The sequence below is a fragment of the Hyla sarda genome, chromosome 12, assembly GCF_029499605.1.
Source record: "Hyla sarda isolate aHylSar1 chromosome 12, aHylSar1.hap1, whole genome shotgun sequence".
NCBI classification, from domain to species: Eukaryota; Metazoa; Chordata; class Amphibia; order Anura; family Hylidae; genus Hyla; species Hyla sarda.
The window spans coordinates 54,378,675-54,397,758 of NC_079200.1; the positions used below are offsets into that span (position 1 = coordinate 54,378,675).

At 45.9% G+C, this 19,084-nt stretch overlaps 1 protein-coding gene across 4 annotated transcripts in view; it reads right to left on the reverse strand.

The window, feature by feature from the left end:
- Window positions 1–19,084, reverse strand: part of LOC130296360 (piezo-type mechanosensitive ion channel component 2-like) — a 141,678-nt gene that overhangs the window by 34,057 nt on the left and 88,537 nt on the right. For all 4 annotated transcript variants that reach the window (XM_056547795.1, XM_056547794.1, XM_056547796.1 and 1 more), the window contains 8 exons: window positions 17,409–17,509; window positions 14,536–14,604; window positions 12,335–12,459; window positions 11,928–12,042; window positions 2,017–2,085; window positions 1,767–1,933; window positions 1,495–1,691; window positions 1,278–1,403 (listed from right to left, as the gene is read on the reverse strand). In XM_056547795.1, coding sequence (XP_056403770.1) covers window positions 1,278–1,403; window positions 1,495–1,691; window positions 1,767–1,933; window positions 2,017–2,085; window positions 11,928–12,042; window positions 12,335–12,459; window positions 14,536–14,604; window positions 17,409–17,509 — 969 coding nt within the window. The remainder of the gene's footprint in view (window positions 1–1,277; window positions 1,404–1,494; window positions 1,692–1,766; window positions 1,934–2,016; window positions 2,086–11,927; window positions 12,043–12,334; window positions 12,460–14,535; window positions 14,605–17,408; window positions 17,510–19,084) is intronic.

Sequence of the window (19,084 nt, forward strand, 5' to 3'; positions counted from 1 at the left end):
ATCATTGCCATGCTGAAAGACCCAGCCACGTTTTATCTTCAATACCCTTGCTGATGGAAGGAGGTTTTCACTTAAATTCTCATGATACATGGCCCCATTCATTCATCAATTTACATGGATCAGTCGTCCTGGTCCCTTAGCATAAAAACAGCGCAAAAGTATGATGTTTCCACCCTGATGCTTCACAGTAGGTATGGTGTTCTTTGGATGCAACTCGGCATTCTTTCTCCTCCTAACACCACGAGTTGAGTTTTTACCAAAAAGTTCTACTTTGGTTTCATCTGACCATATGACATTCTCCCAATACTCTTCTGGATCATACAAATGCTCTCTAGCAAACTTTAGATGGGCCGAGACATGTACTGGCTTAAGAAAGGGGACATGTCTGGCACTGTCCTGGCGGCGTAGTGCATTACTTTTGGTAGCCTTTGTTACTTTGGTCCCAGCTCTCTGCAGGTCATTCACTAGGTCCCCCGTGTGGTTCTGGGATTTTTGCTTACTGTTCATGTGATCATTTTGACACCACGAGGTAAGATCTTGCGTCGACCCCCCAGATCGAGGGATATTATCAGTGGTCTTGTATGTCTTCCATTTTTTAATAATTTCTCCCACAGTTGATTTCTTCTCACCAAGCTGCTTGCCTATTGCAAATTCAGTCTTCCTAGCCTGGTACATGTCTACAATTTAGTTTCTGGCATCCTTCGACAGCTCTTTGGTCTTGGCCATAGTGGAATTTGGAGTGTGACTGTTTGAGGTTGTGGACAGGTGTCTTTTATACTGATAGCAAGTTCATACAGGAGCCATTAATACAGGTAACAACTGGAGGACAGAGGAGACTCTTAAAGAAGAAGTTACAGGTCTGTGAGAGCCAGAAATCTTGCTTGTTTTAGGTGACCAAATACTTACTTTCCACCATAATTTGCAAAAAAAAATCTTAAAAAATCAGACAATGTGATTTTATGGATTTTTTTTCTCATGATGTCTCTCATAGTTGAGGTATACCTATGATGAAAATTACAGGCCTCTAATCTTTTTAAGTGGGAAAACTTGCACAATTGGTGGCTGACTAAATACTTTTTTCCCCCACTGTACATGTCAGAAGTTTTGGGACCTCCACAGATTGCTAAAATAAATAAACAGAAACTCTCAGCAAAGCTCTGTGCCCATTGGTTTCTGCTCATCATCTCAACCTGTTATTTTATTTTATTTTTTTTAAATAAGGTTTCTTTACTTATGTGACCTTATTTCAGTTTTCATTCACAACACTCAAAATTTACCTGGAATCCAAACTTTCAACAGAATTTGCGTCGAAGGCAATCATACGTCTGGGTTTTCTATCTTTTGGAGTTTCAATGGGGCCAGCAGGGTCTTCAAAGGACAAAACGATATCCTCTGTGGGACAGCTTAAAAAAAATGGTATTAACAATAATTCCTCACAGGCCATATACTATAGCTCCTTGTGCTATACCATGACAACAAGGCACTCATCTTTACCTGGAGACAAAACTGTCCTGAGACTGCTGCGAATCAACACTGAGGATCTTACAGACTTCCAACCTCTTGGACTGAAGAGTCTCTTCTCTTGTACAAGAAACTTGGTCATCATTCTCCTCACTGGACAAGGTATGAGTCCTGGAAAGTTGCTTGGCTTTGTAGTACTCAGATATACTTTCTTGAGAGGCTTCTTTACCCTTAAATCAAAAATTTGGTTTAATGTTTACTACAATAGTAGGCAAGAAAGCACTAATATGCTCTAATAGTTTTACCCTGTCCAGGTTCTTTTGTAACATGCAGCGCTCTAGTCTCAGGACGGTGGCAATGTCCACACTATTTTTACAGAAAGAGTTGAGAGTTTCAATGGTGTCATCTGTAAGAGCTTGGATGAAGACCCAGGAAAACTTCAAGATATTGATGACCCTCTGAACAATATTCTCTGTCACATGAGAACAAATAATAGAGTGAACCAACGATGGTTACAGGAGACATATAATGGAGTATTAAATCACCACAGCATACCTGGCCCATCGACAGTATCATCCTGACTTTCAGTCTGTGATTCCTCTTTTTGGAGTTCCTCTTGTTTCCCTTGATTGAAATGGATGGATGTAGATATATAACAGCAGAACAAAAGTCTTTGTTGTGAATAATACATTTTTGAGCCACATGATGTTTTTCCCAGCATAAACGAATAGATTTTAAAAAAGTGGAAACCTCCCCACACTAGATATCCTGAAAAGTGCAATCCACTTATTAATATATTAAACATAAAAATCGTTACTTCCTGAATGCATTTTATGACTCATCTTGTGAAGAACCAGCGTTACATCCCATATTATACTCCAGAGCTGTACTCACTATTCTGCTGGTGAGGTCACTGTGTACATACATTACATTACTTATCCTGTACTGATCCTGAGTTATATCCTGTAGATCTTTTATTAAAAAATATAAAACATTACAAAAAGAACAAACATCACCATAACAATAATACAAACAACATACACCTGTATAATATATACAAAAATGAGTCCATATTAGTCCAAAAATGTCCATCCAAGTATCTTCTGGTCCAGCCTCATTCTCACCAAACACACCGCTATAATAACAACAACTACTAAACACTCTACAATAATAATAATACTTACAATAATAATAATAACAACAATAATAACTAAAAACTGGTCCGGTTGCATTTCCCCACCCAAAATACTAAATATGTCAAACCCCCAACAAACACCGCAAACAGAAAAACAGAATATACAATGCATATTTATTTATTTATTTATTTTTTGGCCCTGAGCTGGTCCCGCATCCCATGCCCCCAGTACATGATAACAGACGTCCATGAACCAGTCCAGGATTTTTTTTTTTTTTTAAATAAAAAGTCCCACACAGAAACCCCCCTCCCCCCATCTACCCACCACTCAACCTAACACTGAACCCCAACACAACACAACCCTTAGAAAAAAATACAATATATATATATATATACATATATACACATATACATAAATGTACAAACAAAACAAATATATACAAAATAATACAAACTATACAAACCAAACAACAAACAACAATAAGGCTTTTCAATCACACAAACCCCTAAAGCTCAAGTTCAGTGCCTGCAAGCCCTATATCACCATATATCTACAGCACAAAACAAAAAGACTAATGTGCCAGCATCAGCCCACCACCAGGGGGAGACAACAGGCTAAGGCACTTTAACCCCTTAAGGACGCAGGACGTAAATGTACGTCCTGGTGAGGTGGTACTTAACGCACCAGGACGTACATTTACGTCCTAAGCATAACCGCGGGCATCGGAGCGATGCCCGTGTCATGCGCGGCTGATCCCGGCTGCTGATCGCAGCCAGGGACCCGCCGGCAATGGCCGACGCCCGCGATCTCGTGGGCGTCCGCCATTAAACCCTCAGGTGCCGGGATCAATACAGATCCCGGCATCTGCGGGAGTTCGCGATTTAAATGAACGTTCGGATCGCCCGCAGCGCTGCTGCGGGGATCCGATCATTCATAACGCCGCACGGAGGTCCCCTCTCCTTCCTCCGTGCGGCTCCCGGCGTCTCCTGCTCTGGTCTGTGATCGAGCAGACCAGAGCAGAAGATCACCGAAAACACTGATCTGTTCTATGTCCTATACATAGAACAGATCAGTATTAGCAATCATGGTATTGCTATGAATAGTCCCCTATGGGGACTATTCAAGTGTAAAAAAAAATGTAAAAAAATTTAAAAGTAAAAGTAAAAAAAAAGTGAAAAATCCCCTCCCCCAATAAAAAAGTAAAACGTCCGTTTTTTCCTATTTTACCCCCAAAAAGCGTAAAAAACATTTTTTATAGACATATTTGGTATCGCCGCGTGCGTAAATGTCTGAACTATTAAAATAAAATGTTAATGATCCCGTACGGTGAACGGCGTGAACGAAAAAAAATAAAAAAAGTCCAAAATTCCTACTTTTTTAATACATTTTATTAAAAAAAAAATTATAAAAAGTGTATTAAAAGTTTTTTATATGCAAATGTGGTATAAAAAAAAAGTACAGATCATGGCGCAAAAAATGAGCCCCCATACCGCCGCTTATACGGAAAAATAAAAAGTTAGAGGTCATCAAAATAAAGGGATTATAAACATACTAATTTGGTTTAAAAGTTTGTGATTTTTTTTAAGCACAACAATAATATAAAAGTATATAACAATGGGTATCATTTTAATCGTATTGACCCTAAGAATAAAGAACACATGTCATTTTTACCATAAATTGTACGGCGTGAAAACAAAACCTTCCAAAATTAGCAAAATTGCGTTTTTCGTTTTAATTTCCCCACAAAAATAGTGTTTTTTGGTTGCGCCATACATTTTATGATATAATGAGTGATGTCATTACAAAGGACAACTGGTCACGCAAAAAAAAAGCCCTCATACTAGTCTGTGGATGAAAATATAAAAGAGTTATGATTTTTAGAAGGCGAGGAGGAAAAAATGAAAACGTAAAAATTAAATTGTCTGAGTCCTTAAGGCCAAAATGGGCTGAGTCCTTAAGGGGTTAAAGGCAGAGCCCCTCCACAGACAAGAGGCCCTGCCAGCATCCAGCCTCTCGTACTCCAGAGAACACACCTTCACCAGGTCACCAAGAATGTTCCTAACCACCTCACCCACAGGGAGGATTTTATGCTGCGTCGACACTAAACACCGTGCGTTCCACGTGTAATACCTGACCACTGAGCTGACTAGGAATAAAGTGCACCGGTCCCAGCCTCCAAGGTTTCTGAATGCCCCATAGGCCCATTCCGCATAGGAGAGACTGGCCAGCCGAGGCCAACCAATGGAAGCGCCCACCCTGTTGTAAACCTCTGTGTTAAAGGGACAATGAAGCAGAAAATGCTCCATGCTTTCTAGCATGCCTCCACACTCTTCGCGGGGACATCCCCGGTCATCAGAGCTCCTGCACTTCAGATTGTCCCTCACACACAGTTTCCCATGGAAGCAGCGCCAAGTCAAGTCCCAAAACTTCAAGGGGATCCTGATAGAATTCAAAAGCTCTAAACCCACCTCCAGATCCCAACTTGGGCAGTCCTTGAGCGCCAATGGCCTCTGGAAATGAGAAGACAGGACCCTCTTGTCAAGGAATTTCCTCGACAGAGTCCTAATCTCCCACATCCCCAGACCCCACCGACGAATAACCTTCAGAACCAGGGTAGCATAAGCCGGGAGATGCCCGTGTGGTGTGCGAAGATCCTTCACTTGCCCTCCTGTCTCCCATTCCTGGAAGAAAGGCCGAAACCATCCCCTACAGGAGGATACCCACGGAGGAGCCCTCTCTGACCAGAGGTTTGCTATATTGGTCTTAAGAAAGGTATTCACTAGGAACACCACAGGGTTGACCATACACAACCCCCCTAGTCTTCTCGTACGGTAAGTAACCTCCCTCTTCACTAGGTTCAGTCTATTCCCCCATAACATTTGAAAGAACACACTGTAGACCCGGGTCCAGAGAGGTTCTGGCAACATGCATACACTGCCCAGATATATCAGCAAAGGGAGCAGGAAAGTTTTCATCAGGTTAACCCTTTCCCGGAGGGTCAAAGACCAACCCTTCCACTGATCCACCTTCTGAGCGGCGATCTTAAGCCTGCTTTCCCAGTTTTGTTTGGGGTAATCCCCTTGACCAAATTCGATGCCGAGGACTTTTGCGGATTCCTGGGGCTCTGGAAGGGCGTCCGGGAGATCAAAATCAGGATCTCCCCCTCCCAGCCAGAGACTCTCACACTTATCCTGATTGATCTTGGACCCGGATGCCTCCAAGTAGCGGTCCACCTCTGACATCACCCATCTGCCCTCCTCTTGTGAGGAGACAAACACGGTGACATCATCAGCGTATGCTACCGCCCTCAGAGCCGAATCCGGCACCACCAGGTCCATTCTCACCCCCGCCAACGGTCCACAATCAATTCTTCTAAGGAAAGGATCGATTGCAAACACGTACAGCAAAGGGCTCAAAGGACAACCCTGACGGACACCAGACCCAACCTCAAAAGAGCGGCCAATCCAACCATTCACAAGCGGGAAACTCTCTGCCCCTACATACAAGGTCTTAAGCCAATCAACAAACCCCCCTGGCAGACCATATCTCAGAAGGACAGACCAGAGGTACTCATGGTTAACCCGATCAAACGCTTTTGCCTGATCCAAGGATATCAAGTACCCCTTCCAGTGGCCAGCCCTACCCTGCTCCACAGCCTCCCGGACACTGAGCACAGCACTAAATGTACTGCGGCCCGGAACAGAGCAATGCTGAGCCCCCGAAAGGAGCCGGGGTGCAAACTCCACCAACCGGTTAAACAGCACTTTTGCCAGAATCTTTCTGTCCGCATTGAGAAGTGCTATGGGACGCCAATTCTCAATGTGGGACGGGTCTTTACCCTTTGACAGGATGATCAGCGCTGACCTCCTCATTGACTTTGGCAGAGTGCCCGAGGATAGACACTCATTAAAAACCGCGGTCAAGAGGGGAACCAAAGTGTCCTTAAAGGTCTTATAGAACTCAGATGTTAAGCCATCCGGACCGGGTGACTTCTTGAGGGCAAGCCCATCAATAGCCATCCTGACTTCCTCTTCCCGGATCATCTCTGTCAAAACGTCAAGAGAGGGGTCTACTCCTGGTTCAGGGACGGTTTCAGCCAAGAAAGCTGATACCTTATCTCGATCTAGATCCTTCCTTCCCAAGAGGTGCGAGTAGAAGGATCTGACGACCTCCAGGATCCCTGATCTGGACCTTTTCAAGGATCCCGTACTATCAATCAGTCCTGAGACTACTTTACTATTCACTGACATCTTGCAGTTTCTGTAAGGGTCGGGCGAGCGGTACTTCCCGTAATCCCTCTCAAAAACCAAAGATGCGTGCCTATCGTACTGGCACTTCATCAGCAAGGACTTCACTCTGGAGATATCATCACGACTACCTCCAGTCGAGACAAGGTTCTCAAGTTTCTTCCTCAGGCCCTGGTACAAGCGGTACCTGTTTAGGCTTCTGAGGCCCGAGAGCTGGCGGAAGAATCTCGCAACCCTTTCCTTGAAGATCTCCCACCACTCTGACTTACTGCTACAAAGGCCCAGCAATGATACCTGGCTCTGAAGAAAATCCTCAAAGGACTGTCTTATCTCCGCTTCTTCCAAGAGAGACGAATTCAGCTTCCAATAGCCTCTGCCCATCCGGGGGGTCTCTGTGACATTCAGAGAAAACAAAATTAAACAGTGATCGGAGAACTCCACCTCAACAACAGACACTGCTGAAGAGACGGCTTCCTCCTTTAAATAAAACCTGTCTATCCTAGACCTACAACTACACCTATGATAGGTGAATCCCACGTGGCCTGGGGTGTGCCGGATGTGGACATCCACCAGGCGAGCCTCACTCGCTATGCTATTAAGGGCGACGCTATCATAAGTCAGCTTGTCTCTGGCACCTCCCCTGTCTTGGGGCCTCGTGACAGCATTAAAGTCCCCTCCAAAGACCACCTGCCGACTTGTAAAAAGATAGGGCTTGATCCTCATAAAGAGACACTTCCGGTCCCACTTAGACTGTGGGCCATAGATGTTAATAAGGCGAAGTTCTTGTCCCCTCATGAGGACATCTAAGATCAGGCACCTCCCCATTTCTAACTCGATAACCCGTCGGCATTCTACCGCTGCGGTAAAAAGGACCGCCACTCCGCTATACGGCTCGGCCCCAAGAGACCAGTAGGAGGGCCCATTCCTCCACTCTCTTTTAGCCTTGAAGATAGATGACATATCTGTTAGCCTGGTCTCCTGCAAAAATAAAATATCAGCATTAATATGGGCAAAAAGATCATAGCCAGCAAAACGAGCTGTATCTGACTTAATGCTGGCGACATTAATGGACGCCAGCGTCAACGGAGAGGGTGCCACCATCGAGGGTGAGTTGAGTTAAACAGCTTTCTTTTTCCCACTCCCCTTCTCACCTTCCACATCAGAAGAACTCTTCACCCTCTTTAGAGAAATGGAAGTGTCCATCTCACCAGACGTCGTTTTACTTTCCTCGTCTCCGGATTCTAGGCCAGTCCCTTCCCCCGAGGACATAACCTCCCCAGGGGAAGAGGACTCGGCGCCCCCTGGAAGCCACTCTGCCACCTCCCCCTCATCCTCCCCTTCCGAAGAAGAGGAGGAGATGTCCCTGAGGGGTCGGAATCGATTGGAAAGGCCAACCAGAGGGGAGTCAGTTTTGCCTTCCTTTGGCACCTGGACCAGGGTGGGAGAAGATCACAAATCTCCCTTTTTTTTTTTACTTGTACCCCGCTTTCGTGTCTCCTTCTGCCATCCCACATCATCCTCCTCCACGCTATCTGAAGAGATGGCACCTTCCTCATTCTGGATCCTCCTGACCTCCTCATTCAGCTCGCCATCCCTCAGGGTCTCAGCAGCATGGTTGGCCTCTGGGACAGAGAGGTCGTCCCAGTAACCCGGGCTTTCCCCATCACCCTATCCCTTTGGCGTTTATCAAGACGTCTTAGTTGGGCTGGTGTCTTTCTCTTGCTGTTCCTCACTGACCCCTCAGTTCCTCCACCCCTGCTAGTCCCCTCCTCAGCAGATTCCGACTCGTGATCTTCACCCGCTGGGGACAAGACTGCATTAGCGAAAGAACGAGGGCAACGACTGAATGGGTGACCTAAGTCACCACACAGGTGACACCTAATCTCTGCACAAGATGCGGCAAGATGGCCTACACCCCCACACAAGGCACATTTCTGCACCGTACAGTTTGCACTGAAGTGTGTGGGGTCACCACATCTGTGACAGAGCTTCGGCTGACCCCGGTAGAAAATCTGGATACGATCCCTGCCGAGAAAGGCAGAGGATGGAATATGGGTAACTGTATTTCCTGAACGATTAAGTTTTACCAAAAACGTCCAGGCTCCTGACCAGATGCCAAACTCGTCCCTGTTCTTCTGCGGGACCCCCATTACCTCGCCATACCGTCCTAACCAGGTGATGATGTCAACACAAGAGAGTGATTCGTTACGGGTCAAAACGGTCACTCTCTTGATTTCGTTTTGACGAGACAATGCCTGTACGGCAAAGTCTCGCCAGCCAGGCTCATTCTTTACCAATTCATATTTCGACCAGAAAAGCTCAAGCCCCTCTGGCCGACCAAAACTGATATCGAATTCAGGAGCACCGTAGGGATGTATCAAGGCAAAGATATCAACTGCCTTGAAGCCCATCTTTAGCAAGAGCTCAACCACTTTGGTCCTTGAAGGACACACATCTTCGCCCTGCCACCGAAGACGGACCACATTCCTACGGTTACTACCTGCCCCGGCTGTTGGGAGGGACCACACAGTATCGCCCCCTCTTTCCTCTGGGAAGGCAGAGAGACCGTGTCTCTCTATCCAGAAGGACAGATCAACTGCTCTACCCTCTACATTAATCGACCTTTCCCCCTTTTTCAGAGCTTCCAGGAGATGTCGCTGCAATAAACCGTCCCTAGAGTCAGGAGACGAGGAAAGTATTCTACTTCCCCCAGCAGTGACATTGGCATAACTCCTATGATCTGTCACCACTGGGGGGGCAACCGGACCAGACCCTACACCTACACCACTTCTAATGACAACATCCCCACCACCCTCAATAACAACATTAGCACTTCCCCCAACAACATTGTTTCCAATAACATCATCTGTAGTCTCATCACCACCCCTAATTTCAGCAACAGCAAAATCACCTTCTCCAATAACATTAACCTCCATCCGCTCCTCCATCCGCCACACCCCGTACCCCCATTTACCTTCTCATTCACACTGGCTGGACCAGAAACAGATAATCCAGCAAACGATGACGATGATGACATTTTTTTCCTGTTTTGCCTCAGCATCACGAGGCACTAGGGCTGGGACAACCTCCGCTGGCCCTTTAAGGGACCGGGCAGCATGCTTGCCCGGTCTAGAGGAGGCCCCAGCCCTGTTCTTATTAGTGCCCTCCGCCTCATCAGCATCATCTCCAGTCTTTTCATGGCGCCGCTGATCAATGGGATCTGCGGCACCAATACAAAACAAACGTTTTTCTTCACTTTTGGGAGTGTCCGTTATGCCCTTTACTACCTCCGGCACTGAGTCACCCCCCTCTCCCACAGGGGAGCGAACTACAGCACCGGAGTCTGCCTCTCTGCCCACCGCTGGGCCGCCCTCACTGTACGGCCTTTCGCCCGATGCCTTCTCTGCTCCATCCCTGCTACTGCAAACAGGCATGGAGCTCTGCGCCCTTTTAGTATCTGTACTCTCCCCGCACCTTTGCACCGAGTCCACCACAGAACACGGGCTGGGCTGGGTAACGGGGCTTGCACAATGAGCTGACCCTGCGGCCGACTCAGGATTTACAGGGAGGGGGGTGTAGATGTAACTCACCACTTCTTGCTACTTTGGCTTGGTCTTCTTTTTCTTCTTACCCCCAGGTGCCTCATTTTGGAGCTCATCTCCAAACACCAGGTTCTGAGGACACACTGGGGATTCCAGCATGCGGATCTGGGCCATTAGCGCCCCTCCCTGGTAGCTGCTGTCACTGTCCTCCCCTGAGTCGGCAGGTGATACTGCTGGTTGCTGTGCAGGGGGCCCACTGTACGGGGCCTGCTGCTGTTGCCGCAGGCCACCAGGTGGATCTGGCTGTTGTTCTTCCTCCATCTCCTCCACATCATCCACCTGGCTCTCAGGTTGCAGCCCCATCAACCTTTTATTTTTATCTTCTTCTTTCACCCTGAAGCGCTCCTCATTTTCCAGTTTCTCTTTAAATGGACCACTCTTCTCCAATAATTCGGCTCTCCTCTCCTCCAAAACTTGTATTTCAGACATTAGTGTCTTTATCTGCCCCTGGATCTCTGTCTTTTTCCTTTTTGGAGTAATCTTGGCCTTGGCACGGGCACACCGCTGTTCCTCTCGGAGCCTCCTGATGGCCTTACAGGCGTCTTCATACTCACGGAGGTGACTTTTTACCCGGGAGGTATAGGTGGAAATAGACTCCCGGGTCCTCAGCACTCCCCAGCCTTCCTCACTGAGGTCGGCTTCACCTCCGTGAGCACTCTGCCTTCTTCCAAACAAACCCAGCTTTCCGCTGGCTGCACCCAGCTTTTCCGAGGAGGATCCAGCCTTGCAGCTTCTCACCTCTGTGGGGGGAGTTGGAGCAGCATTGCTGCGACTCCTAGTAGAACGCCTCACCCCCAAATCCTCCGATGTACAGGCCGCTTGCTGGCTTCTACTGCTCCCCTGCGGCCTAGTCCGAGGAGCAGAAGCCTGGGCCTCACCTCCCTCACTCATGCCTGGAAACCCACTCCCTCCCTGGGGAGGAGGAAGCAGGCCCCAGGTGGAACAGATGGTAATTCCCTGGAGCTCAGGAGACACAGCAGACACACACAGCACAGCTGAAGCACGACCACACCCGCAACTAATTGGTCAGCACTCCAGAGCTGTACTCACTATTCTGCTGGTGGAGTAATTGTGTTACATACATTACATTACTTATCCTGTACTGATCCTTAGTTATATCCTGTATTATACTCCAGAGCTGTACTCACTATTCTGCTGGTGGAGTCACTGTGTACATACATTACATTACTTATCCTGTACTGATCCAGAGTTATATCCTGTATTATACTCCAGAGCTGCACTCACTATTCTGCTGGTGGGGTCACTGTGTATATACATTACTTATCCTGTACTGATCTGGTATTATTCTCCATAGCCAAGTACATCATGAATAGGTGATATGTTTTTAGTCGCTGGAATACTTCTTTAAATAAACTTGCTACACATGGTAATAAATTAACTAAAAAGTCACAGCCATCCAATCAGAAAGGTTAGCATGCTTCCAAATGCAGGAGAGACTAATGTTGTTGATCCCAACGTACCATCTGGTTGTTGTTTCTCCATCTCTTTGCGGATCTGCTCTCGCATGGTCTGCTCATCGTTCCTCCGTAGGTTCAATGCAGATTTAGAACTTGTGGTCCATGCTTCATACGCTAGCTGAAGACAATGTCAAGCATAAAACATCTTTGTAAGTGAAAATAAAACTACATGGAACCTTAAGAAAAGAATGATGGTGCATTATCCGTTCCAGAACATAACTGGCTACTTTAATTAGTTCATTTTAAGCAATGCATGAGAAGCATCAGGTGTGTAAGACAGAGGTTGGGGTTATACAGAAAGAACATGGACAACCTACAAGTGCACAATATGAGATCGGCCTTATTGTACCAGTGCAATCTTTTTTTTTTATTGAAACCTAGGGCAAAAAGGTAGAACCCAAATTATTTACCTGAAACGCTGTCTTCTTTTTTGGAGGCTCCTCTTCCCTTTTCCCTTTGCCATTTTCTTCTCCAGCTTCTTCCTCTTCATCTTCACTGTCTGTATCAAATAGGCTATAGCTGCCACTACGAACCACTGAAACATACAAATGTAGATTAGAAGAAAAACTCTGACCCAACAGAAGATCAGATAATATATATATTTTTTAAAGGGGCACTCTGGCGCTTAGTCATCTTATCCCCTATCCAAAGGATAGGGGAAAAGATGCCTGATCACGGGGGTCCCGCCGCTGGGGACCCCCGTGATCTTGCACTCCGCACCTCGTTAAAATCAGTCCCCGGAGAGTGTTCGCTCTGGGTCTGATTACTGTCGATCACGGGGCCGGAGTGTTGTGACGTCACGGCTCCGCCCCTGTGTGACGTCACGCTCCGCCCCCTCAATGCAAGCCTATGGGAGGGGGCGTGATGGCCGTCACACCCCCTCCCATAGACTTGCATTGAGGGGCGGGGCGTGACATCACACGGGGGCGGAGTCGTGACGTCATGCTCTTTCGCTCGCGTGGTCGGGATCCGAAGCCTCCAGCGTTGCCGGAAGCCGTTGAGGTAGGTACTGCAGCCAAGATCCCGGGGTCCCCAGCAGCGGGACCCCCGCAATCTGACATCTTAACCTTTGGATAGGGGATAAGATGTCTAGGGGCGGAGTACCCCTTTAAGGAGGTTTCCAGGATATAACATTAATTTGATCTTTAGAATAGTCCATCAGTGTTGTAATTGGTGGGGATCAGACTCCCATCGAAGCAGAATAAAGGAGACCATGACCTGCTGTGTCAATATACACTAGGGGCCCTATTACACAATGCTGTACAGAGCACAGATCTTGTAGATTAGGGCTCATTTACAGAGTCTTTACATGGCTTGAGCACTGGATGTGAGGACCACACTAATGATCTATAAATCGTTGATGCTGCCCTTTGTTGCAGATTTTTTGACTAGTCAAAATGACTAAATTATCTGATGAACAGGCTTGCTTTGTTTGTTCAATGGCTGATCACTAACCCTATTACAAAGGGCGATATCGGCCTGTTCAGCAAATAAATGCCCTGTGTAACAGAGTCCTAATTGAGGCAGTGGTAGGAGACAAATGACTTGTTTATTCCTTGAAGGTTTATGAATAAATCAAATAAGAGGAACATGTAGGAGTTTCGTAGATGACCCTGATGGGATTGTGTTGTTTTCGTGCTGTCCTCTTTTCAATAGCGCATAACTGAGAGATATAAACTTCTAAAGGTAACTTACCGTATTTTTTGCCATATAAGACGCTCCGGCATATAAGACGCATATATTTTAAAGGAGGAAAATCTAGAAAAAAAAGATTCTGAACCAAATACAATGTAAAGTATAGGACAGTGATCTTCAACCTGCGGACATCCAGATGTTGCAAAACTGCAACTCCCGGCATGCCCGGACAGCCGTTGGCTGTCCGGGCATGCCAGGAGTTGTAGTTTTGCAACATCTCGAGGTCCGCAGGTTGAAGACCACTGGTATAGGAGGTAGTACTCACGTGTCCCCGCCGCTCCGGACCCGTCACCGCTGCCCTGGATGTGGCCCTCCATCGCTGTCGCCGCGTCCCCGAAGTGTCCCCATTGCTCCGGAACATCTCTGCTGCCCGGTATCCTCGCTCTCCGTCACCGCCATCACGTCGCTACGCACGCCACTCCTATTGGATGACGGGACGGCGTGCGCGACGACGTGATGACGACGAAGGAGAGCGCCGGCCATGCAGGGGATCCCGGCATGGAGCAGACACCGAGGAGGCAAGTAAGGTCCCTCCCGGTGTCCTGTAAGCTGTCCAGGACGCCGTGATTTCACCACGGCGGTCCCGAACATGCCCGGGTTAGTGTCACTTTCGCTTCAGACGCGGCGGTCAGCTTTGATCACCGCATCTGAAGGGTTAATACAGGGCATCACCGCGGTCGGTGATATCCTGTATTAGCAGCGGGTCCTGGACGTTGATGGCCACAGGGACCGCTGCGATAGGACAGGGTTTTAATGTGTATTTGCCATATAAGACGCACCAACTCCCCCCCCCCCCCCAGTTTTGTGGAAGAAAAAGTGCGTCTTGTACGGCGAAAAATACGGTAACATTTTACTGCCAAGAAAAGTTATGTGCAAAAATTTCCCAAAGTTACCCTTCAAAACACATGTTTCTTACTTGTTGTGTGAGTTACCCAGGGCTGCCACCATTTCTTTTTTCCATCCTTGTCTCTTTTTTCACCATCATCTTTATTACAAAAATACAGAGAAAAAACACACATCACAACATAAGGGCGTACGGTAATATGGTAAAAGTAAAAATACAGTTTTGCTCATATACTATATTGAGTTACATTGAACAATTAGGTCACAAGTACAATACTCTGATCAGATGGTAAAAATGTTTTCTGTTGCTACAACTGTAACTACGAAATAATAACCACCGTGAATCAGTGATTATGTACATACTTGTATATAACGAACGCCAAAGTTACAATAACATTTTTACTAGGTAGATGTTCTTTAAACGTGTTCTCCAGGAATAGAAAAACACACCTAATTTATTTCCAAAACAACTCCCAGTCTGTCTCCAGGTTGGGTGTGGTTTTACATCTTGGCTCAATTCCCTTCAGTGGCACGGAGCTGCAGAATCACACCCAACCTGGAGACAGACGGGGAGTGTTTTTTGAAAGGAAGCAGCTCTGTTTTTCTATTCCTCGATAACCCCTTTGTGGGGCTTTTCCACTAAAAGCATTTCTCATCCATCCACAGGACAAGCGATAAAATCGACTGCTGAGACAACCAGCAATTTTGAAAATGGAGGACCTCAGCTGCCTCTTGTAATCGAAGTAGAGGTGCGATTGTGTGATAGCTGTTCTCTTTACTGCTATTGGACTGGTAGGGATTGCACTTGGCAATATTCGGCAGTCCCACAGCAATCAATGGAGCAGTGGTCATGCAAGTGATCTGCGACTCCATTCACAAGGGGCACGTGAGATCCTCAATTCATGAGATCACTGGTGGTCATACACCTAGAGATCACATATTTATCACCTATTCTGTGGATAACTGATAAATGATTTTAGTGGTAAAACCTAAATGAGTATGATTTCCTTTACGAATACCAGTTTTGTCCAGAAAGTATCCAGCCACTGTTAAAGGGGTATTCCATGAATTTGTTTTATTTGACTATGCTACAGGGGCTGTAAAGTTAGTGTAGTTCATAATATAGTTTCTGTACCTGTGTGTGACAGTTTTCTCACAATTCTTCTGTGATTTTCACCCCAATATTTATTTTTAACAGCATACAAAATGACTGTTGTCTCAGATTTTTCCCAGCTCGCAATGCGGCCGAGACCTGACTCACTAGTCAGCTGATGACAGGGAGCCTGTCTGCTTCAATGGGTGGAGGGATGGCTTGGAGGGAGAGGGATCAATCTGCAACTAATGCAACAGCTGTAGGCACCCTGATTGAAAACCACAGGTCTTTTGTTTCAATGGGTGGGGGGATTGATGTGTGGGAGGGAGGAAAATGGAAATGTGGGATTTGTAGTCAAAAAAACATAAGTTAAACAGGAAATACAAGTTCACAAAAAGCTAGCCACAGTGTTATGGTAATCTCACAACATAGCCATTTAGCCCCAAGACAAGCGCAGATCCTTCTCCATTACTGTCTGCCAGGTATGTACTAAAATCACCTTATGGTGGAAAACCCCTTTAACATAACAAGAACACTTTGCTCAACATTGATGTAAATGTATTCTGGTTGGCAAGGAGAGTAGAATAACATTCCCTGTACTAGTCAGTGGGGCAATGTGCATTATTGAGCAAACATGTACTGTGTGGCTGTCACATTCAATGGGGGAGATTTATCAAAACCTGTGCAAAGGAAAAGTTGCCCAGTTGCCCATAGCAACCAATCAGATGGCTTCTTTCATTTTGCAGAGGCCTTGTTAAAAATGAAAGAAGCGAGCTGATTGGTTGCTATGGGCAACTGGGCAACTTCTCCTCTGGACAGGTTTTGATAAATCTCCCCCCATATGACTGAGCAAGTAGAGAAACAAATCTGCATCAAATCTTAAACCTTCCTCTGTGGAAACTATTGGGATTATAAAGAGTGCTTTTGGGGATGATGGCATGAACGCTTTTAACATGGTTGAGAAACTGTTGCAAGTAATCCATGTTCTGAATACCTGCAACAAGCAAAATGCCTGAATGCTGAACGTGTGCGACAAAGATCGGCAACTAACAGAACTAGAAGAAGATGATCTGGGGATTCCTAAAACTACTGTGTCCAAGATTGTAACATGAGATCTTGGCTTAAGATGGGTCATTGCAAAATGTGTTCCATGGCTTGTGCTACCAGAGCAGAAGAAACATCATGAATTGCATCAAACGTCCACCAATGAACCAGATTTCCTCAAGAAGGCCGTTCCTGGAGATGAATCACGGGCCATCATCCCCGAAAGCCTTCTGAATCATCGAATAGCTTCCATAGAAGATTTGATGCTGATTTATTCTCTACTTGCCATTTTCATCCGACCAGTTTCAGGGTCCTATCAGCTCAAAAAAAAAAAAAAAAGAGGCGATCAGACCCTTAAAGGGGTACTCCCATGGAAAACTTTTTTTTTTCAAATCAACTGGTGCCAGAAAGTAAAACAGATTTGTAAATCACTTCTATTAAAAAATCTTAATCCTTCCAGTACTTTTTAGGGGCTGTATAAGAAGGAGAAAATCCCCATGCTCTGGCAGTTCCTAAAATGGACAGCAGAGGTCAGCAGAGAGCACTGTGTTCATGACATCACAGGAAATGCATTTCTTTTTGGGATTTCTCTTTAGTATACAGCCCCTAAAAAGTACTGGGAGGCTTAAGATTTTTTAATAGAAGTGATTTACAAATCTGTTTAACTTTTTGGCACCAGTTGATTTAAAAAAAAAAAGTTTTCCACGGGAGTACCCCTTTAATGGGTCGGATGGGAATGGCAATGTGAACCTAGCCTAACTTATCATTGGGCTATGTCATGTTCTGCTCTTTACACATTTAGTTGGTACCTTTATCTTTGGATGATTCAGACGCATCCCCTCCTCCCGCACTCTCCTTTCTCGCTTTTGCATCCTGTGTTTGCTTCTGTTTAGATTTGATCTTCTCCATCCTGTCAGGTTATATGATATATATAGAGATAAGTGAACGAAAAGCATCAATCTACTAATGCTAGAGGCTCCTTCTTTTAGCAGGATTATACCTGCCTGCATGGGCTGTGGGGGTTTTATTACAATGGAAGAGGCCATCCCCTTTAAACACTAAAAAAATGTTGTTAAACTGGACCTAAACTATACAGTAGTAGGAAAATCTTTGATTTTAATAAACAATTACAGATATTATATATATTGTACAGAAGTTGAAAAAAATGCAAGAAAGAAAGCTTTTAAAAATGGAAATGTTAGTAGTTTATTTTTATCAATAAACAAAAAGCAAAGTGAATGAACACTTCATATCACATCCTTAAAGGGGGACTCTTATCCCCTATCCAAAGGACAGGGGATAAGATGTCTCATTGTGGGGGGTCCCGCCGCTGTGGACCCCCGCAATCATGTATTCGCCACCCACCTGTTTGAGCTACACACCACGGTGCCAGCTCACAAACAGCCGGGTGGCGACCCCGGGGCCGGAGTATCGTGACGTCATGACTCTGTCTCCGTGTGACGTCACCCCCCACTACGCAAGTCTATGGGAGGGGGCGTGATGGCCATCACGCCCCCTCCCATAGACTTGCATAGCAGGGGTGACATCACACGGGGGCGGAGTCATGATGTCACGATACTTCAGCCCCGTGGTCGCCACCCGGCTGTTTGTGAGCTGGCCCCGCGGCATGCAGCTCAAACAGGTGGGTGGCAAATACAAGATTGCGGGGGTCCCCAGCGGCGGGATCCCCGTGGTGAGACATCTTATCCCCTATCCTTTGGATACTGGATAAGATGTCTCAGGGCCGGAGTACCCATTTAATTCTTCTAGGTACAGTTGCAAAAAGTTAGGCTGTGTTTACACCTTGTGGATAATTAGCATTACCGCAACTAATAACAACATGGGTTTTTGCTGCAAATTACCATAATTTGTATAATTTTTGCAGCATAATCGCATGTGGTAATGGCATGTGTGAACTCAACCTTAGGGATTTTGTAGGTTTATAGTCAGGTGTTTGAATAACTAATCATACCAAACAGGTGATAAAGACACAGTCATTAAAGTGAAATAAACACAGCTTGGCAAAGGCTTCAAACCGGGTGAGGAACAGCCAAACAAATGTGGAGGAGGGTGCCATGTCACAGATCATACATGTGCAAGATAATGCACCTAGAGCGTAAAAACCCAAGGGCAGAATATAGAATATTTAATGGAGTCCTAATCTCAGTACCTAAGAAAATAGATTAAGGGGTCATTATCTCAGAAGACTTAAAGGTAGGCAGACAATGTAATAGAGCAGCAGGAAATGCACGCAGAATGCTTGGATGTATAGGGAGAGGTATAAGCAGAAGAAAAAGATAGGTGCTTATGCCGCTGTACAGAACACTGGTAGTATTGGAGTATTGTGCGCAGTACTGGAGGCCGTATCTCCAGAAAAATATAGATACTCTAGAGAGAGTTCAGAGAAGATACTAAACTAGTACATGGATTGCAGGATAAAACGTACCAGGAAAGGTTAAAGGACCTTAACATGTATAGAAGAAAG